At 36.4% G+C, this 22,778-nt stretch overlaps 2 protein-coding genes across 5 annotated transcripts in view; one reads left to right on the top strand and one right to left on the bottom strand.

Moving 5' to 3' along the window:
• The window catches only part of ACAD11 (acyl-CoA dehydrogenase family member 11), a 90,854-nt gene that overhangs the window by 31,734 nt on the left and 36,342 nt on the right, over window positions 1-22,778 (top strand). For all 4 annotated transcript variants that reach the window (XM_081301195.1, XM_081301193.1, XM_081301192.1 and 1 more), the window contains 4 exons: window positions 3,931-4,008; window positions 4,740-4,878; window positions 9,115-9,222; window positions 17,134-17,232. In XM_081301195.1, coding sequence (XP_081157321.1) covers window positions 3,931-4,008; window positions 4,740-4,878; window positions 9,115-9,222; window positions 17,134-17,232 — 424 coding nt within the window. The remainder of the gene's footprint in view (window positions 1-3,930; window positions 4,009-4,739; window positions 4,879-9,114; window positions 9,223-17,133; window positions 17,233-22,778) is intronic.
• ACKR4 (atypical chemokine receptor 4) lies at window positions 17,506-22,526 on the bottom strand. Its single transcript, XM_081301198.1, has 2 exons — window positions 22,075-22,526; window positions 17,506-19,653 (listed from the first exon to the last, which is right to left on the bottom strand). Exon 2 carries the CDS (start codon window positions 19,642-19,644, stop codon window positions 18,592-18,594), a length of 1,053 nt encoding a protein of 350 aa, XP_081157324.1. The 5' UTR covers window positions 19,645-19,653; window positions 22,075-22,526; the 3' UTR covers window positions 17,506-18,591.

Here is a 22,778-nt window from a genome sequence, read left to right as displayed (position 1 = left end):
GATAATAAGGATAAAGAGTTTTGACAATGTTTATAGCCTTTAGCCCAGTTAATTCTACTAGCCTGGGAAGTATGATCTTGTTTTGTTGAATTATTGTTTTTGCTAGTTCTTGTTTATGGTGGCTTGTTTGCTTGAGTGATTAGTAATTTTTCATGGTATACTCATGTTCCTTGGAATGTAATTTTATCTGTGGAAAAAAATAAAAACAGGTACAGAGATACAATAATAGCAGTGCATTGCAGAATGCTTATATAGTCCAATATTTTCATTATGTTTTAACTTCTTTTAGTTGCATACATTAGAAGTTATTACTGTTTTATTTTACTAGGTTTATATTTAGATTTACTCACATATTTGTTACTTTATTGATTTATTATTCTTTCTTGCAACTCAAGTGTTTCTTCTAGAATCAAGTTTGTTAGGGAGAATCTGCTTGCTAAACTCTTGTTTGTCTTTCTCTATTTTGGGGGGGCTGGGGGATGCTGAGTGGATAATGACTTTTTTATTGGTAATACCTTTATTTTGCCCTAATTCTTGAAAGGTAGTTTTATTTTTTATATCGAATTATAGGTCAATAGTTATTTTCACTCAGCAATTGAAGATATTTTCCCACTGATTTTTGGCTTCATGTGTCACTATGGATATCAGCTTTCAATTTTAATTTTTTAATTATCAATAATCTCTTTTTCCCTTTAAGAGATTTTCTTTTTCTTTGATGTTCTGTAGTTTTACTATGCTTTATCTTCATTTTATTTTCTGAATTTGAGAATTGACTTATCAGTTCTGAAAACTTCTTGGAATATTTTTTCCAAATTTCCAAAAATTTTTCCAAATTTTTTGCAGTTTAGGGAACTACAAAAAAGATGGAAACATTCTTTTTTTTTTTTTTTTTTTTTTTGATGTTTTTTTTTTTTTTTATAATATTTTATTGTTGGTTGTTCAAAACATTACATAGTTCTTAATATACCATATTTCACAGATTGATTCAAGTGGGTCATGAACTCCCATTTTTACCCCGTATACAGATTGCTGTGTCACATCAGTTACATTTCCATTGATTTACAAATTGCCTTTCTAGTGACTGATGTATTCTGCTGTCTATCCCATTCTCCACTATCCCCCCTCCCCTCCCCTCCCCTCCCCTCCCCTTCTCTCTCTCCACCCCCTCTACTAAAAATCGTTTCTTCCACTTATATAATTTTTATCCTACTCCTCCTTTCCTCTTATATGTAATTGTGTATAACCCTGAGGCTCACCTTCCAATTCCATGCAATTTCCCTTAACTCTCCCTTTCCCTCACGCCTATCATCCCTGTTTAATGTTAATCTTCTACTCCAGCTCTTCCTCTCTACCCTGTCCTTGGTTACTCCCCTTATATCAAAGAAGACATTTGGCATTTGTTTTTTAAGGATTGGCTAGCTTCACTTAGCATAATCTGCTCTAATGCCATCCATTTCCCTCCAAATAGATAAAACAATCAGGAAATTCATATGGAATAATAAAAGACCCAGAATAGCAAAAACAATGCTAAGCAGGAAGTGTGAATCAGGTGGTATAGCGATACCAGACTTCAAACTATACTACAGAGCAATAGTCGCAAAAACAGCATGGTACTGGTACCAAAACAGGCGAGTGGACCAATGGTACAGAATAGAAGACACAGTAACCAATCCACAAAACTACAACTATCTTATATTTGATAAAGGGGCTAAAAGCATGCAATGGAGGAAGGATAGCATCTTCAACAAATGGTGCTGGGAAAACTGGAAATCCATTTGCATCAAAAGGAAACATTCTTTTCATCTAAGGGTCCAGTAAAACTTATGTTAGAGCTGGACTTAATTGTGCACACCTGTAATCTCAGCTGCTCAGGAGGCTGAGGCAGGAGGATCAAAAGTTCAAAGCCAGCCTCAGCTAAAGCGAGGCATTAAGCAACTCAATGAGAGCCTGTCTCTGAATAAAATACAAAATAGAGCTGAGGATGTTGCAGAATGGTCAAGTGCCCCTGAGTTCAATCCCCGGTACCAAAATAATAATAATAATAATAATAATAATAATAATAATAATAGTAGTGTTAGAACTTCTCTCTAAATCCATTATATCCCTTAACCACTCATATTTTTCTTCTCTTGAATTTCTCTTCTTCATCCTGAGTAATTTCTTCAGATCTTTCTTCCTTTTTTTTTTTTTAAGCTGTATGTAGTCTATTTTTCATCCATATAATAGCAGTTCTCTAATTTTGGAGTATGTCAGAATTGCCTAGAGACCTCTAAAGAACACAGAAGCCCAGGCTCATTGAAGTAGGTTAAGGCCTGTGCCCCTGTTTTTTCACCAAGTTCACCAAGTGATACTGATAACACCAAAGTTTGAGAATCCCTGCCACAGAGCCACAGAGGTTTTATGTTTGGGGAAGGTTTTTTTTTTTTTTTTTTTTTTTTTGCACCAGGGTTTGAATCCATCCTGCCTCAGCCTCCTGAGCCACTTGGATTATGGATGTGCACCACACACCCAGCTCTGCCACAGAGTTCTTAAGATTAATTATTGAGGTTATGTTTTTCTCGAGTTGTATTTATTATTTTCAAATTTGCCTTGTTGATTTTGATAGTTCTTTGACAGACTTTTAATGCTTTTGCTTTTGAAATCTATTGAATACAAATATTTTATATCATGTGCCTCACTGTTACTCTATCTGTATCTGTAGTCTTTGGGAAGTATGAGCTTGTTTTGTTGAATTATTGTTTTTGCTAGTTCTTGTTTATGGTGGCTTGTTTGCTTGAGTGATTAGTAATTTTTCATGGTATACTCATGTTCCTTGGAATGTAATTTTATCTGAGGGAATTATTTAAGGCCTTTATTTTAAAGCCCTTTCTTTCAGAGAAGATTTACTTTTGTTTCTGCCAAGTGCTCGTGGACACTGTCACCAGGAATGTTGTAAACTTATTTTTTGGTTTGAGGTTTTCTCCCTAAAACCACACAGGACTTGAATTCAGATCCCAAACTTGGTTGAAGGCAGACTAAGTTAGAAGAATCTCTTTTTTCTATTCCACTCAGAACTAAGACCTACATATGATTCTCTACTTCTATGGACTACCTTAGAGGGGTGGGATTTTATTTTTTTAAGTACTGAAGATTAAATCCATGTGTGCTCTCTACCACTGAGCTATACCTGTACCCCTTTTTATTTATTTTTTTTTTTTTGTATCTTGAGACAGGGTCTTGCTAAATTGCTGAGGTTGGCTTCAAACTTGCAGTCCTCCTGTCTCTACCTCCCAAGTTGCTGAGATTACAGGTGTGTACCACCACACCAGTCTAGGGGTGTGTATTGTGTGGTATTTTTAATGTATTCTTTAATGTTTGTTTTTTTAAGTTTTATCCATCAAGAACCCTGGCTTTGGTGGAGAAAGAGGTGATCTCAGATCCTCCCTCTTGCTTTTTGTCTGGACACCTGCCTATGTGGCCCATTAACACCCAGGGCCTAAGCGAGCATAGATCAGCCTCTCTGGCCCAGACAAACTTGGCTCCAGGACTCTCTCACATCTTAAAAATCAGGCCTGTTTTTTCTTGGCCCTGAGGGATTTCTTATTTTCCTTCCAGCACAGCCTTGCATTACTAAATGTATTTCAAAATTGTTTTTAATATTTTACCTAACCTTTTTAGTTGAGGGATTTCTATGCCCATCTAGCATATTGCTGGAAATGAAACACTCAAATCTTGGTTATTAGATTTTTACTATCTAATATTGAGGCAGAATAATTTTGTGAGCAGCAAACCTTTAGAATTTTTGTTATTCTGTTTCTGGTTTTTAAAAGATTACTGATTTAATAGAAGCTGAAAAAGTTTCTTCACTCAAAAATGTTTACTTTTGATATTATCCACTTGTGACATTACCTACTTTGGTTAACTTAAGCCAATTTTTTTTATTACCTTAAGGAGGTATTTGAATACTATGTTCAAAATGAAAAGTCCATAGAGAAGTGGAAACAACCTTTAGTGATTGATAAACTCAAGGTAAGAAAATGAGAGAATCTTTAATATTAGAAAATGCAAATGCAAGTGTTTTTAGAGATCTTAGTTTTTGTTATGTACTTAGAAGATAATCATCAGTAATTTTTAGAAGAAAGCTCAAAAGCAGAATCTATAAACAATAAATTGGGCTATATATTGTTCTATATATGGTATGTGATTTTAGCTATTCAAATAAAAATGAGATTAAAACTTCATGATCACCTATCACTAATCTAAGATCAAAGTCAAAGCAGGCACTTGGGAGCTTAGAGTGTAGGGTGTAGCTTCATTGTAGAGAGTTTGCTCAGCATGAGTAAAACTCTGGGTTCAATCCCCAGAACTGAAAGGAAAATAATAAAATAGGGCATTGTCCCACCTGGGCTTAATCCACCTTTCTCATTTTCAAGTCTTACTAGCAACATGTGTAAGAAATTCAAACACGTAAAATAGTGTATTTGGCATAATTATGCTCAAGTATGGGAGATTAATAAGCTCTAAAGTAAGCAAATTTAGTGTTTTTGTTTTTGTTTTGCCAAATCTAAGGAAAACTGGAAGACATTTCTTGAATAGTTAAGAAACTCTTGATTTATAAGGAATTAATAACTGCTTGGTTTTATAAAAGAAAAACTTCGTATTTTTAATTCAGAAAGCATAAACACCAATATCTTTTTAAAATAAGATCATATAGGTCCTAATGAATTCTGTTCACTTTGGCTTTTTCTTCACCTTGACAGGAAATGGCCAAAGCACAGGGCCTCTGGAACTTGTTTTTGCCAGCTATGAGCGGTCTGAGCCAGGTGGACTATGCCTTGATAGCTGAAGAAACAGGAAAATGCTTTTTTGCTCCAGATGTCTTTAACTGCCAAGCACCAGGTTACTAATTAATTCAAAACAGAATTTTCTCGGATACTTTTGAGCATTATTTAAAATTTCTACCTTTCATGGATAAAGTTTTTCTACATAGTCACTGATTTATAAATTTCACTATAACTTTTATTTTTCATATGCTTTGATTTAAATATAAAAATGGACTTGATGTCTTGAGGTTCTCATTGAACTACTCTTTTGTTAAACATCATTACAGTAAGGGAATCCGTGAAGAAAAGTAGCTACGAAAGGGATTGGTTATATGAGGATCCTGATTTCCTAATTGGAGATTTGGTATTTCTACGGCTCATGAGATTGAATAGAGTTCCAAATCTTTTGGTTAGCCTCACTATCTCTCCATTCATTTGCCAATTATTGATTATCTACTATGTGCCAACCACAAGTCTTTATGATAGGGAATAAAATAGTCAGTGAACCTTGCCTTTAAGGGTCTAATTCTAATAGAGGGAAACAAAAATAAATAATAATGATAAGAAATAAGTAAATTAAGCAGTAAATCTGAGGATGAAAAGTACTTTGTAGCAAAAATAAATAGCAGGATAGGGGTAGGTTACAATTATGAGAAAATGACATTTGATAAAGAGGTAGAAGGTGATTGAGTGACTTATCAGCTCTACTGATTCTTGGTGGGGAAGGGAAGTTTTCATAGCAGAAGGAACAGAAAATTCAAAGACCCGAAAACAAAAGTGTTATTGGTGTATTCCAGGAATAACTAAGGAGGCCAATCAATGTGGCTAGAGGTGCTGCAGTCCGGCTGCAGCAAAATAAACGGGGGGGGGGGGCGAGCAACTTGTGTAGATTGATACAGCAGGAGTAGGAGCTGTTTATTGTAGGACAGGAGCAGTATTTATACATCCCACACAGCTTATCTTAATTAACATAAACTAGATACAGTAGTCAACCAATAAGGAATCTCCACACTTAATGGCTCGCTGGCCTTACTTCATAAACCACTCCCCCTGGCAAAATGCCAGGCGCCATCCTGACTTGTTTATAGACTCTAACATAGAGGAAGAATAGCAGGAGAAGGGTTCAGAAAGGAAAGGGCCTCATGTATTGGGCCTTATTGGGCAGGTAAGGGGTTATACCTTCAGGAAGAAGAGGAACCTTTGGGAATTTGGAGCAAAGCAGTGATAAGATTAACTTCAGATCTAGAAGAATCACTTTGGCTGCTATGTGAGAACTGATGAAAGGAGGGAAGGTGGGAAGCAGGAAGTCTACTTCAGTAATCCTGGTGAGAGATGATGATGGTTCAGATGAGGGTAGTTGTGGAGGGAGTGGTGAGTGGAAAGATTCTAAGGATATTTTGAAGAGAGAACCAAGAGGATTTCCTGATTAGATATGGGTTGTTAATGGAGGAGTCAAGGATGCCTCTGAGGATATTTGTGAAAAATCAAATGAAGGAAGAAGAGGTAAACCTAGAATGTAGTCTGTTGGAGGTATTTTCAGACCTGAATTTGTAGAACTGCTTAAGAAGCTTTGGGGAAATTCATATTCCCAAGCTCCATCTCTACAGATTCTAATTTAGTATATCTAAAGTAGGAATGGAATGTCTCCCCCTTCTCCTGTCCCCAGTTACTCTGGTTATTCTGATGCTATTAGTCAAGGACTTTCACTTGATTTGTAATAGGATGATAGTATCCCCACACAAGTTTCATGCTCATTGTATGGCCTTGTGGCTAAGGCTTTCCCCAAGAGTTAAAGCAGTATTAAGCTGCCAAAAAAGAGAGAGGGAGAGAGAGAGAGAGAGAGATGCAACTATATTTGACTTCTGGGAGAAAACATATCCTGGATTTAGCAAAGTGGCTTCATTCCAGACTTTATCTCTCTCTCTCTCTTTTTTTTTTTTTTTTTTGGCATTACTAAGACAGTTCATAGACGTCTGATGATGACAGAGCTTGGCCCTGAGATGATTTCCCTTTTCAAAATACTGATCCAAAAATCACTCTACTGCATTGCAATCTAATAATGATACATTGTAAATGAAAAGGAATCTTTTTGCAAAGTTTCTGAAGAGTTATACCAGTTGAATAAAGCTATTACAATATACTACAATGGGTAGCATGAGTTTGTAGAAAGGGAAATTAATTAGTGATCTTCTAACTTGAAACGTTTTTATTGCTATTCATGGTAAGAAATATACATTATATTGTGACCCAATATGTAGCATTTGCATGGGCAGATGGATGGATGGATGGATAAATATTCCTACATGTTACAAGAAACAAAAGTTTCATAAAACAGTACTTTCGATTACTAAATGTAGTGCATTCAGATATTTCCCACTAAATCTAATCTAATGTATTCTGTTTTATTTTTTAAGGCATGCTAGCCATATTTCATCAGACTGATTCCATGATACACAAATGGCCATAATATGACAAATAAGTCTCTAGGAGACATTCTTGCAGATGCAGCTCTCCCATTATTTTCCATTTGACCTGCAAACTCACTTGTTACTAGATGGTCATGGATTTTTCCTCATATTAAAATTTCATAAGTCTATCACTTGTATTATTTAAATGATATCAGAAAACTGTTGAAATTTTCAAATTGGGCAGGAAAATATATGTTATTTGATCAAGGAATGGTTAGCAACTCTACTCAGCAAGTAAGATATATAAAACTGGAAGTAGAAAACTAAGTGTTTTCTTTTGTGGTAGAGATATCTTCATGAAAGCCTTGAACATTGTGTTTTAGAGCATTTCCAAAGCAGATGAAGAAGGGAATGTAAGTGATACTGTTAAATACGTTATGAACTTTCTTAACTACAAAAGATCAGTTTCTATCCAAGTTACCTAAATCATTTCCCAGATACCATGATTATAACATGTGTTTTTCCAATTTGTATATTTACCCTTAAATAAATCATACAATATTGTATATTGGAATGTTGGAAATAGTTTTAATCCCAAATCTACTGCTGGATTTGGGGGCTGTTGGGATGATTTTTTAATGGGAAAACATTTTTTTGTAGAAATAATGGAGCTTACTTTCCCAATTTATAAATGATAATTTTGCCAGCTTCTCAGAATAACTGATAATTTTGGAATATTTATTCAATATTTATCTTAGTTAAATTATAATAAGTAACACTGAATTTAAAGCAAGCAAAGAATGCAAACAATGAGTTTCATCTAATGTAACTCAAGACTAATTTTCTCTCTCATTTAATGTGAAGCTTCAATTAATCTACTAGGAATTTTGTGCGTCTTGGTTACATGAGGAATATCTGAACAGAATACAAACATATCTAGAAGGACTTAACTTAGATTTAACTTAGTTTTCATAGGCAATGAAGTAATTATCCTTAAAGTTGTTCTAAGACTTGATACTGAAAAATTGTTCTTCAAAATCTTGAGTAATTTGCACAAAAGGGAGATGTTTTACATAGTATGTTTAGAAATCTGATCGGAGTGAAAATCCACAAAAGTGTCTTAAAGCATTCTATTCATGGAAAACATGAAGCATTGCTTTTTTGCCTGAGGGAGATACCACAGTGTATCGTGTACCAAATACTATCATCCAAGAGTTGGGAAAGTTATCTGCTGCTGCTTTTTAACCAGGGCAGGGATTCTGTCTTTCACATGCTTGAGAGAAGACTTAGTACTTTTCTGTAGAGCGATGTTAGAGATAAAAATAATTTCTATGAGTTCAGAGGAAAGAGATGTTTCGAATGGGTAATTGGAGGTTCTCGAAGAGAAAAGAGATCATAAGCAGAAATTTATTTACGGATGACTGATAGACTTTCAGAGAAAAGAGCTTGTCCAAGCAAACATGTGGAAGATAGAAAGCCCAGGGCATGTTTGAAAACTTAAGAAATGGGACCTCAGTCAGACATGTAATGTTAATTGTTCTCTTGAAACATTGCATTCACTCCCTGCAGGGCATACATGATTTGCAATTGTAGCAGGCACCGATCTATTCCAGTGAATTGTTTTCTTCAGTCTTACTTGATTTAGACTTTATTGGAGCGTTGCTGGGATGAAATGGGCAAGAGTCTGATTCAGAATAAATTAAATAAATATGCACTGAATGCCACATACTTACAACAGTGGCATGCCATCATTGCAAATTGTACTTATTGTGTGTTTCCAAATGTTTTTGTTAGAAAATATTAGCTTTTAAAAGATGCATGCCTATATTTTCTACATAAAGTTGTGAATTTCATACTAGTAAAATTTTAAACGTAAAACAAATGCTTTTTATTCCTATTTGTAGACACAGGGAACATGGAGGTACTGCACCTTTATGGAAGTGAGGAACAGAAGCAGCAGTGGCTGGAGCCTCTTCTTCGAGGGGACATTACCTCTGCCTTCTGTATGACAGGTAAAGGCAAATCTCCACTCTCCCCTGTGTCCTCAGTCATCCTGGAGTTGTTATGGGTGAGTTGAAGAAGCATGGAATATGGCTGTGTGTTTCAGTCAAATTTACCAGTGGCCAGAAATGTGAATATGTTTGTTTTGAGCTTGCTTTTAAATTTTGCAGTTTTTAATATGCAGAATAAAATCATCCTCACCTTTGGGAGAACACTGGATGATATTTTTTGGCATCCTGCTTTAGCATTAGTAGCAGAGTAAATCTAGTCTCATAACCTTTTATCTACCACGCGGCCTGCGCAGTGGTTTCATTAATGAGGTTCTGGCATTCAGTTAGTTAGAAGAGATCAAAATAAAACACACAGACAGTACCTTATTTTAATGCTAGGTCCAAGACGGCTCGCCTCTTTTCCCTGCCTCCAGCCGCCCAGCAGGGCAGCGAGGATTACTCTGGGCTAGCAGGAGAGAGAGAGAGCGAACACGCCGGGGAGTAGCCTTTTATTTGGGGGGACAAGAGATTCAGGGGAGAATTCTATCCAATGAAGGTTGAGGGGGGGCTGTACTCCAAGGTCAGGGTCAGTGATTGGGTCTCCAGGGTCAGTGGTTACGCACACCCCCACACGGATGGGCTCTCTCATCAGGAAAGGGTCGGGATAACTCCGACACAGCCAGAGTGCCTCAGGCCCTTAACGGGAGTCACCCAATCACGTGTCAGAATGGCTCCCCACATATTCCCCCTTTCTATTCTTAACAATGAGGCGGCGGTTCACTCTTTGGAGTCCCCGGATTCTTGATTGGAAGACTTGCCATCCTATAGTTACAATACAAAAGAGAATTAACAGCAAAGAGAATAATCCAATAAGGTACCAAGCGGAGTGTTTAAGAATATTTCTAGGGTTGAATCCATTTAATTCCTTCAATATTTGGTTAGCCAAAGAAGAAGGATCTGAAAAATCAGCTCTATTATTTTGAATGTCTTGGATATGGTGATGAAGTTCCAGAATATCCAAGCTATTATTACTATTTTGCCAAATACCTAATAAATGGGTTTTAACCTTCTCCCAATCCCAGAGAGAAGCATTGTACTTGGCAGCTGTAACACATACATACTTATAATTAGCATGGCATTTAAGCCTTTCCTTAAATTTTAAGGCTGAAAGTTCATTACCAATGTTAATAACAGTCGCCTCTAAGGCGTTTAACTTAGTCTCAATCCTTTCATCAATATCTACTTGATTACGCAGAGCCTTGGAAGTATTTTGAGCTAAATTATTAAGAAATTTTGCATGCTGAATATTCTGAGACAATGTCAGAGATGCAGAGACGGTTGAGGCAATAAATGAGACCAGTGCTAAGACACCAACAATTATGACTCCAATAGCACGTTTAGGTCTTGTTAGCTGGGCATGAATTTGTTGCAAAACTTGTAAACCAGCATCAGCATATTATGGCTCTGAAATATTAGCAGGTAATAAAACAAAAGAGGGCTGATGAAGTATCAGCACTCCTTTTCCTCCATTATACCTAGAAATACAATTGGTTAGGTTGCACTTATTACAAGTAACAAAATATCTATCATCTATCCATCTAACTTTTACATTTCCAATAATTAAAACATAAGGAGATTGGACACAGGCTCTTAGGCCATAGCAAGATCCCTCCTTACAGTTCTTGCCGACAAATTTTGGTAAAGGTTTGTCTGTAAAATGTAAATATTTTGAGGCAGTAATTAAATGCCAAATATCTCTTTGAATGCCTCCTTCACTATAAGTCAAAATATTACTAACAAATCCTGCAGGTGTCATAGCAGAATTTCTTCGTAATTGTCTCTTATCAATTTTTGGAGACCAGTCTAAAATATACCCACTAGCTTTAGACACCTTATGTTGTACAGGAAAGGTATTTACACAATCCATCCATTTAGGAAAGGTGCCAATTTCAATTATAGAACTATTTGGAAGTGGGGTACCGGTGGAGGTTTTGCAGAAATGACTGGCTTGTTATGGGAAAGTTCCATCTTAATTACTGATCTAGTATTAGGTTTTAAGTCTCCATAAATAGAATTATTTGTCAGTCTAGGTTTACCAATCGCTGTCTTTTCTTCAAATGATACTTTTAGACAGCCAGCATGTTTATCATGTGACCAACATAAAGGTAATTGGGCACTGTAGCCAGAATAATTAAATCTAGTCACATGATTGGGAGTAATATGAGTATCTGTAAATCCTCCCATCATGAATGAGTCATTAGTAAATACTGGAATAGATTCTCCAGTCCACACAGCTGGGTGTACCAGGGGTGGATCTGGGAAATATGTCCAATAAGTGTCTACTTGATTCCCTTTTACCTGACAGCCCAGTAGGGCAATTACTGTCACTACCATCAAGACTGGTGTCCTGTTCTTTCCTAGGCGTCGAAGTATTTGGGAAGCCTGGGTTGTCAATTTCTTCACATCTTTCCACGAAATTAGCTTCTCGGCTGGTTCAATCTGGTCTTTCTTCATCTTTTTCCGATATCTCCTCCTTCTGGGTTGTGGCTCTTTCGGGTCTATCCTCAGTCGCTTGAGTCTGGGTTCTATCTCCTCCATGTCTGATAGCACGTTCAGGCACCCAGATAGGACGAAAAGCACCTTCTGGAAAAATACAAGCATGCCCTCGGCCCCATGATATTACCGGATCTGGGCCCTTCCACTGACCAGTCTGTAAATCTTTCCACAGAACTCTGCCTAATGGGCCTGTCACCGAGGGAGACATTTGCCTCTCAGCAGCAGTGTGACCTTCTGTGTCACAGTTTAAAAAATTTAAAACAAGGCATGATTAAGGCTATTTTGGGGAGTCATTATCTTATTCCCCCTTTTTAATTTTTGTAATTGAAGTTTAATAGATAAATGAGCTCGTTCTACAATGGCTTGACCTTGGGGGTTATAAGGAATTCCTGTTTTATGATTAATTTGAAACTCTTGGCAAAATTGTTGAAAAGCAGAGCTTACATAAGCTGGAGCATTATCTGTTTTAATCTGCATAGGACACCCTAAAACAGAAAAAGCTGCTAAGCAATGAGAAATTACATGTTGAGTATTTTCCTTAGTACGTGCTGTGGCAAAAATAAATCTAGAATAAGTGTCCACTATGACATGCACATAACATTGCTTACCAAATTGAGGAATATGAGTTACATCCATTTGCCATATTTGATTTGGTTTTAAACCACGGGGATTTACCCCTGATGGCAGAGATGGAGTGTAAATAACACACTTAGGGCATTGGCTTACAATCTGACGAGCCTGTTCTCTGGTAATACTGAATTTTTTACGTAAGCTAGAAGCATTTTGATGATGCAAGGAATGGGAAGCTAGGGCACAGTCATATGAAGACATCTGTTGACAAAAAGCTACTAATTTATCAATATTATCATTACCTGCAACCAAAGGTCCAGGGAGGTTAGCATGTGCACGGATGTGTGTAATAAAACATGGGTACTTCCTCATTAGCACTGTCTTTTGTAAATTATGAAATAATTCAAATAACTCCTGTGATGAAGTAAACCCAATAATTGAGGTTTCAATATTTTTGGTAACTCTGACTGCATATAAGCTGTCAGAATAGATATTAATAGGCTCATTTGAAAAATAATCTAAGGCCAAAATCAGGGCTTGAAGTTCTGCCCTTTGAGCTGAAGTATAAGAAGTTTGTATTACCTCTGTGTGAACACGGCTGAAGAAACCTGCCTTACCAGAGCTGGAACCATCTGTGAACACCGATAAGGCTCCCTCTATTGGATGGGAAAGTACAATCTTTGGAAAAATAAGTGATGTTAATGATGCAAATTGTACAATCTTATCACGAGGATAATGGCTATCTATCTGCCCAGGGAAATCTGCAAAAGCTATCTGCCATGAAGTAGAAGTTTGAAAAAGCCAATTAGTCTGTTGAACAGAAAATGGAATAATTATGATATCAGGCTCAGATCCAATTAATTGTAAAATCCTAGTTCTACCCTTAATTACTAATTGAACTATAGAATCATGAAAAGGAAGTAATGTTTTTTGAGGGGAATGAGATAAGTAGATCCATTCAATAACTCCTAATCTTTGTCATATGGCTCCTGTTGGGGTATGCTCAGTTGGAAATATTAATAAATATAGTATTTCTTTAGGATCTATTCTAGTAAGCTGTGCATTTTTAATTGCAATTTCCACTTTCCTTAAGGCTGCTTTGGCCTCCAGAGTTAGTTGACGTGGAGAGGTTGGAGAAGGATTTCCTTGTAATATCTGAAATAAAGGACTTAACTCAGAAGTAATTAACTTTAAGGATGGTCTTAGCCAGTTAATATCTCCTAATAGTTTTTGAAAATCATTAAGGGTACGTAACTCCTTGACTCTTATCTGAAGATTTTGAGGACGGATTGTACTCCCTTGAATTATCTGACCTAGATATTGAAAAGGAGATACCTTTTGAATTTTTTGAGGAGCTAGACATAAACCCATTGCTGTAAGTGAGGTCTCTAACTGAGTAAAAATTTCTGAAAGTACTTCTGAATTAGCATGGGCCAATAATATATCATCCATAAAATGAATAATGTATGCATCAGGGAAGCTATTTCTAATGGGATCTATTGCCTGATCAACATATTTTTGACACAGTGTAGGGCTATTACGCATTCCCTGAGGAAGGACTTTCCAGCAGTATCTTTTAACAGGTTCCTTAAAATTAACTGCTGGGACAGTGAAAGCAAATTTTTCACAATCTTCAGGATGTAACCTTATAGAGAAAAAACAGTCTTTTAAATCTATTACCATCAAGCTATAATCTAAAGGAATGGCTGTGGGGGAGGGAAGTCCTGGCTGTAATGATCCCATAGGCTGAATTATCTGGTTTATTGCTCTTAAATCCTGTAGTAATCTCCAATTTCCTGACTTTTTCTTAATAACAAAAATAGGTGTATTCCAAGGGCTAAGTGTTGGTTCAATATGACCAGCTTGAAGTTGTTCCTCAACTAATCTATGAATTATTTTAAGTTTTTCCCCTGAGATGGGCCACTGAGAAATCCAAATAGGCTCTTCTGTGAGCCACGTAATTTTTTCAGCTGTCTTAAGGATCGGGGAAGTACTCAGTGCCCCTAATAAAAATTTTGTCCTGAAGTATTTACTAATCCTTGCCGTGGAGACTGGCTTGTAAACAGATATTTTTCCTGAAAGGTTTCCCTATCATCTCCAGGAAAATACCTCTGATTAATTTCTTCAACTGACCTTATAGAATTTGGGGTAACTAGTAGCAGTCCCATTTTGGCTAGAATATCTCTTCCCCATAGATTAGCTGGTAAAGACTCTAACACATAAGGCTTAAATATTCCACTGTTTCCATCAGAATCTTCCCAACGGAGATAGTTGGCACTTTGAGCAGGCTGTGAAATTTTTCCTATTCCTTCTAGGTTAGCTAAGGCTGTATGCAGAGGCCATGTCCTGGGCCAAAACCGGCTGGACAATATTGAGCTATCAGCCCCTGTGTCAATTATTCCTAGGAAATTTTTATTATTAATTCTAAGTTTTAATAAAGGGCGTTCTTGTCGCACTAACTGGGACCAATATACTCTGTCCGGCGGTTTAGAAACTGAATCTGCCGGCAGGTGCCTTTCTGAGACACAAGGCAATAATATTAATTGAGCAAAAATATCCTTTGGGGTGAGTCTTAGGGCATAATTGGATCTTACAGTAACATATAATTGCCCTTTAAATTCTGAATCTATCACGCCAGGTATTACTTCAATAGCTCCCTTTAAATTATTACGCCCCAAAATTAAACCTACAGTATTCTCAGGAAGCGGCCCGGAAATCCCAGTAGGGATTTGTGTTGGTCCCGTTTCAGGATCTAATTCAACTGTCTCTGAAGGTCCTAAGAAAACTGTCTGTGATCCATGTCTCTGTTCCGGTAAAAATCGCGGACTGTCCTGGTCGGCGCCGCTAGTGACGTCACACTGTGCGACCGTCCCTGGAATTCCCGGGCTCCCGCCAGGAGGAAATGCCGGCGGCGGCGGGAAAGCGGGCTGATCCGAGCCGTTTGAATCCTCCGCATGGGGCTGCGAGTCTAAGTTCACATTTCTAACCTTGGTCCCTAGTGCTTTTGTTCTCAAGGGAAAGGTAATTAACTTAGCCTCAGGCTGATTTTCCATTTGAATAGACTTAATGGCTCTTTGAATACCTCTCAGAAGCTCTTCTGGCGGCCACGGACTCTGGTCTAGGGCCGTCCAAGTTTTTTGTATATTCTTTATGCCTCCAGGTATTTCAGTAGAAAGACAAACTCTCTGTAACTTTCTTCCTAATTTCTCCCAAGTAAGTAAATTTGGAGACTCTTGGTCACAAAACCAAGGACAATATTCACCTACAATCTTTAAGAATTGCAATAACTGAGTTTTCTTTATCTGTTTTCCTTTCTGATTAATTATACTGTCTAAAATAGTTAGATACATTTCCTTATCCGAAGAAGTAGAATTTCCCATTTTAAGTAAATTAACGTCTCTTTCCTTCAATATCTCCCGGTACTTTTGTGACTCAAATGTCACTTTTTCCTTTCTCTTATCTTATTTCTTATTTTCCTTATCCTCTTTATTACTTTTGTGACCCAAATGTCACCTCTTTCTTTTCTTTATTCTTTATTCCTTACTTTCCTTTATTTTCTCTTTATTTCTTTTCCTTATCTTCCTTTTTATTTTTTCCCTTAATCTTTTTAGCGCGCGCTCCCACTCAATCTAACTAATTCAGAATGCCCCCCTCTTGGGCGCCAATTCTACCACGCGGCCTGCGCAGTGGTTTCATTAATGAGGTTCTGGCATTCAGTTAGTTAGAAGAGATCAAAATAAAACACACAGACAGTACCTTATTTTAATGCTAGGTCCAAGACGGCTCGCCTCTTTTCCTCTTTTCCCTGCCTCCAGCCGCCCAGCAGGGCAGCGAGGATTACTCTGGGCTAGCAGGAGAGAGAGAGAGCGAACACGCCGGGGACAAGAGATTCAGGGGAGAATTCCATCCAATGAAGGTTGAGGGGGGGCTGTACTCCAAGGTCAGGGTCAGTGATTGGGTCTCCAGGGTCAGTGGTTACGCACACCCCCACACGGATGGGCTCTCTCATCAGGAAAGGGTCGGGATAACTCCGACACAGCCAGAGTGCCTCAGGCCCTTAACGGGAGTCACCCAATCACGTGTCAGAATGGCTCCCCACACTTTTAACTTTCATTTCTAAAATTGCTCTCTAATTTAAGATTTTTTTTGTCCTTATGTGTGAAATATTTGTCTTTGTGATAATTTTATATTGATACAAAGTACTCAATTCTCCTGTAAACCTAGAAAAATGGACATATGACTCAAATTATAATCATACAAGAAACTAAAACTAGGAAAATGTTAATAAAAATACTTTTTATACTGTTTATACATAGGAAACAATAATTAAGAACACTTTAAAAGACAAAACATTGATTCATGATTGAGTTAAACTGAATTTCAGTTGTCTATAATTAAGTACTTTCAATAAAGGCCAGATTTTATTGTTTTCTATAACTATTTGTAATAACAAAACTGATTTTCACCTAAATGAGTAAGAGGCATTTATTTCACACCCACAGAATGATATAGTGTTTACAATGCACTAACAGGGGGTTACAGAATATGTACAGTCCCTCTCTCAAAAATCTGAGTCTCAAGCTTTAGAAATAGAATACTTCATTCATTCAGGGTTTCCAATGCATATTTATTAAGTACCTACAATGTATAGGAGAGGGGAGGACCGGGGTGGAATTGGGGAAGAATGGAAAATGAAAGACACAAGGATGCTTCTGTTCTTTCAGAGTTTGCATTCCCTTATCTAAGCCTCTTTTGCAAACTAATGATATCTGCCTGCCTGTAAATCCAATCTTTGTTTGTTTACAGAGCCTGATGTAGCTTCAAGTGATGCCACAAATATTGATTGTAGCATCGAGCGAGATGGAGATAGCTATATAATTAATGGCAAGAAATGGTGGAGCAGTGGTGAGTGTTCCGCATAATTTTTTCACTCAAAAGATTGGTCCTTTGTGTTATAATAATGCTATGACTCACAGATACTAATTTCATGATCAAAATTCTTTAAATTCTGCCTTTGAAAGCATTTTCAAATTTAGAAATAGTAGATAGAGAAAAAGTAATTTATAAAAGATAATCTGTGCATGTTATTAAAAAAATTTATTATGGGAGTATAGCTCGGTGGTAGAACTCATGTGTAGTATGCACAAAGCCCTGGGCTCAATCCCTAGCACAAAAACCAATAATACTAATAAAAATTTATTATGGTACATATTTTTATTGCTTAAAAATACAAGTGTTTAAATGAAAAATGAGAAACTATACATTATAAAGAAACTTTATGCATATAGTTACTCAACTCTCAGACTCACATAAACAAATGAATTCTTTAGGAAGTTATAAAAATTGGAAGATAGATGACTATAATTTGAGGATTCTTCTAAACCTACACAATAAACCAACATTTATTAGGATAACCAGGTATTACTAAAGAAAGTTGACATTATGGAAGCAAAACATGTGTTTTTAAGAATTTACCAGGAGTATATGAAAGGGCTAGACAATATTATGAGGTTTTTTTTGGTTGTTTTTGTTTGTTTCAGTTATTAATTGTTATTCTTTCTGGAATTTTATAAAATTACTTATAAGTTAAGAAACAACAATGACAAAAAAGATTGTTTTGCTACACAATTATTTAGGTACTAAAGTTATGTGAGGAAATTGTTCTTGTGTTAAAATTTAGATAAATAAAAATAATTACAAGTGCCTTTTAAACATAAGCCTTTTTATTAATCAGTTTTAGATTTCTAAACTTCTAGTATAGTGTGTTTTTCTTTTTAAACCTTTTGTATTTTGAAATTATTAGAAATCCACAAGAAGTTACAAAGATAGTACAGAGTGATCTTGGGTAGCCTTCACCCATAGATGAACCCAATAATAATAATTATAATAGAAAATCAAAATCAGGAAGTTGAAATTGTTACAATGCATATAGAAATCTTTTTCAATATATAACATTATAGATTTGTGTAACCAATAGTATATTCAAGATATAAAAACCATTCCATCACACAAGGATCTTCTTGTTAGTGCTTTGATTTATGCCTATTACTTCTATTTCCTATATCATCAATTTTAATTTTCATATTTTGTGTATTTATTGTCTCCTTTTTGGCTTCTACCTCCACCATGACCCCAACTCCTTCTTTGTTATAAGTTGCAGCAACAGTGTTTGAGATATGAATTTCAGATTCCCTGCAATTTTTTTTATCAAAAGGAAAAGCATCATTCTTATGTATCCAAGCTAAAGGTAGAACAGTTTTACATTTAAATGGTAAAAGAACTGGTTGGCTCTGTAGGACCCTCAGAATCAAAAGGAATCTCCTCTACATTTTGTCTCTGTCTTCTCCAGGATCCATATTTCTTGGCAACTTTCATAATATAATTTTTAAAAGAGGCTCCCATAAAAACATACAGGATTGGGTTGAGGCAGCTGTGAAAGAGTGCGATGCTCTCTGTGATTTGGATGGCAATATCCATGCGTTTGCTCATGTCACAGTCAGTGATCAGAAAGAAGATGGTGTCGATGGCTTGGCATAATTTGACAATGTTATAGGGCAGCTGAGTTACAATGAAAACTAAGACAACTGTGAGCAGAACTTTGAGGGGTCGGGCTTTTTTAATGTTTGGCATCTTGATGAGAGTCCTTGCTGTTAGAGAGTAACATACTCCCATAATAAGAAAGGGAATGACAAATCCAATGCAGATTTCCAGTATTTGAATTGATGCTTTCATGTATTTTCCTAGGTGGTGGGGAAAGATGGTAATGCACCTCATGTTGTCATTTACTGTATAAAAAACCAGGTTGGGTATACTCAGCAAGATGGCAGCTGTCCAGACACAGAAACAAATGATCCAGCAAGGTTTTCCCACTCCTGATTGGCTGGGAGCCTTAGTTACTGCCCAATATCTATCTATGCTGATACAAGCCAGAAATTGCATTCCTGAGACAAAGTTTACTGTGTATAAGGCTGATGTTGCTTTACACATCATTTTCCCTAATATCCACCCATGAACTGCATTAACTGCCCAAAAAGGCAGAGTGAATAAGAGGAGTAGATCTGCCACAGCCAAATTCAGGATATATACATCTGTTTTGGTTCTCTGTTTCTTGTAATAGGCATAAATGGCCACAACTATGGAATTGCCTGCAAGTCCAAGGATGAAAGCTATTGCGAAAAAGGCAGGGAGGAAAACTTTTGCAAAATTTCTGACCTCCTCTTTTATACAGATTATTTCATACTGGCTGTAGTCATAAGTGCCATTCATCTCATTTTCCTCATAGTAGTAATCTGTTGACTGGTTCTGCTCCAAAGCCATGACTGCAATCTAGATGGCAAAAAGAACACAAGATACTAATTTTAATATTGCTTAAAAGGAAACAGCTTTTGACCAGCATGTGTTCTATTCTTTCCTGGAGAATAGATTGTTGCTATAACATGTGAGCCTGAATCTTCCACCCTTTAAAAAGCTTTAATGGGAGCCACATTGGAGTATATCCCCCAAATTAGTTAGCCATCCTTAATTTATGGGTCTGTGTGCAGGAACTGGGATTGACACTGGGATGAAAAACAATACCTTCAGAAATGTTCTTAATCGTTAAATCTTAAAATAAAATTGAAGACTTTTATATAAATGCAGTTTTTAAAACATGAAAATTTAAGTCAGATTTCAACATAAGAGAATAAAAAAGTTATGATTTTTACATATATAACAATCTTGTGATGTATATCTATGACAAATTTTAAGAAATAATAAATTCATTTCTCATTTTTATGTCATTTATAAATTGAAGTTAGATAAATTATCTCAGCATCTGTGCTGAAGATTCATAGTTGGCTTTTATAAAACAAGACTCCTTTAGTCAACTTCCCTCACAAACCAGTCACTACTTGCTTAAGGTATACTATTATTTGTTAGCACTATCATCCCTCCTATAGCCCCTAATCCTTTAGGCTATAAGCCTCAACAATCCTTGATTTCTCTCTTCATCCCTTATCTCCAAGCAGCCCACATGTTCTGGTTTTATCTTCCAATTTTGTCTTGAATCTGTCTCTTCCATCTAGTCCACGCTTTTCCACACACCTGCATGATCTGAGCAATGTGACTCTCACCTGGCCTACTACAGTATCATCCTAGCTGGGATCCTGCTGGATACCTCCTCATCATCTTGTCAAAAACATTTTTCTGATTGTTATTTGAGTACTATATTTCTAAATTGCCAGTCTGCCACTTCCCTGCTATCTTCTTTCCTGAGGGACACATTGCTTTCCCTCAAAGTCACATCCAAGCTTCCTAGCGTGATAAGCTCTCACTGTAATGTGGTGCCACTCCCAGCTCCATCCTCATGCTTCAATAGGAATATGCTGCTTCGCCAGCATTTGGTGGACATGCAACATGCTGCATCTCATGTCTGCATCATTGCTCATTCTAATCCTTTATCCAGCATTATTTCCTGCCCTTCCCTTAAGAGCCAATTCCTACTCAATCAAATCAGATGTTACCGCCTCAGAAGACTTTCCTGATCTAAGACATACCTCCCAAAGAACTGATCCCACCCCAAGGAAAACATGTCCTAGACTGCCTTATCCCTTTAGGCTCTGTGATCCCCAAAGTTGGACCTGTTTGATTTGTGGTTGTAATTGAAGCCTTGTTAGTGTGCCTGGCACACACTGTAGCTGCTCAGTGAGTATTTGTCAGACTGAAGCTTTGCCGGCATGTATAAAGCTGTTACTCTATAATGGATAGAGGATATGCCAGGAATCTCCTGTTTCAACATGAAGCTGTTGTACTATGTTGGTTAATAATACTCGATAGTACTAAGATAAGCTCACACAGTATTCACAAATTTTAAAAATGCATTTTATGACTTTCAATGTTTTTATTATAGTGCTTAGCATTCTTTTGCTTTTTCTTTAGGCTTCCTATCTTCTTTTGGTTATTTTTATCCTTTGAAGAATCCCAAGTAATTATATAGAAACAATAATAAAGATCATATTTCCAAAGCATTTTGCCAACCATGGTACATTTTCAAAAGAACAATCTGAAACTAGCTAACCCTTTTTGAATGAGTAGAGCAAAGTGAAGCTGGCCCCTGGGGAAAGATACCACATGGAAGAATTGTTTTCATTATGCAAAAACCACGTACCAAAATTTAAAACTACTATTTTTATCACTAAGATTATTTGAAAAGTTCCAGTCTGGAAGACCACTGTGGTCTTTTTTTAATGAATTAATTATTAACATAACATGAACTTCGTTCTTCTCTTTTATCACAGAGTTCTTAAGCCTGATGATAAAGAATAATATGTCCAAATAATATAAGATATTAAGGCAGGGCATTTTAAAGTAATGATTAATCTTATTAAAAAGGTGAGCAATAGGAATGGAAGTTATTTGTAGAAATTATCCTTATGGCAGACATATAGAAAGTCTTTAAATGTTTTTGTAACTATTATAAGAACAAAAAAAACAGTGCTTGTAAAAGAAAGCAAAAGAAAATAGCACAGCAAAACCTATTTTATCATCAATGTTTTACATAGAACTACTGGTACTGAAAATATTTTTGCTATATTCATATTCTCATTTTAAGGTTAAAGTATACAGTTTTAAGTAGTTCTTTTTGTTCATTTAAATATTAAACTGCTATGCATCTATCTAACCTTCCTCTACATAGGTAAAAATACAGAATCCTTGGACTTAAAAAAAATTATATCCGAGTTAGAATGAGAAAAGAAAGAATGAACCAACCTGTTTCAGCCAGCAAAGAGGAGCAGTCTTGAGTGCAGAGGATAAAAATCACAGGGTTTCTCTAACTCTGGCTACTTTTGTTTTCGTTTTTACACCCCGCCTTTATCTTGGATCTACGAAAGTTTCCTGAAATTTTAAACTCATGAGGACTTGGTCTTGTCTTTTATGTAAAACCATTCTGTAAAGTCAAATCCAAGTTCTTAAATGTCCCAGAATACAAATTTGGAAGAATTCCATCTTGTTTCCAAAACTACAGACTCTTCAAGTTTCCACTTCGCTGAAGAGAACAAGAAAATGCCTGCAGCTTAGCAACTGAATGCTAAAGCAGGAGATTCACCAGAAGCAGCAATCTTCTCCTTTTGGACGCATCTGGAGAAATACTCTCTGAAGTTATTTTGTTTAAGAAAGAAAACAAAAATGATTTTGACCCAGAAAAATTATCTTTTTGAAGACTAAATTATCGAAGACTAAATAATGAGTAATCATTATACACTTACAGTAGAATTTAATACTTTTATGCCACATCATTGAGCATTTTATTTAATCTATAAGAGTCCTGGCTTCCCCTTACTCTTTCTTTCTCCATGCCCCAAAGTGCATCTTTCCCCAGACTTTAAACTGTCCTGCCTGCTTGTAACATTTTCCTTCAAAGACTAAAAAACTTCAAAATCCTTCTGTCTTAGGAGGCTGCTTATTTTTCCATA

The sequence above is a fragment of the Spermophilus citellus genome (genome assembly GCF_964194105.1).
Source record: "Spermophilus citellus genome assembly, chromosome: 7".
NCBI classification, from domain to species: domain Eukaryota; kingdom Metazoa; phylum Chordata; class Mammalia; order Rodentia; family Sciuridae; genus Spermophilus; species Spermophilus citellus.
This window is presented reverse-complemented; position numbering and strand designations above follow the sequence as displayed.

Excerpts from the sequence above, each read along its gene's own strand:
- ACKR4 (XM_081301198.1), bottom strand. The coding sequence starts at position 19,644 with ATGGCTTTGGAGCAGAACCAGTCAACAGATTACTACTATGAGGAAAAT.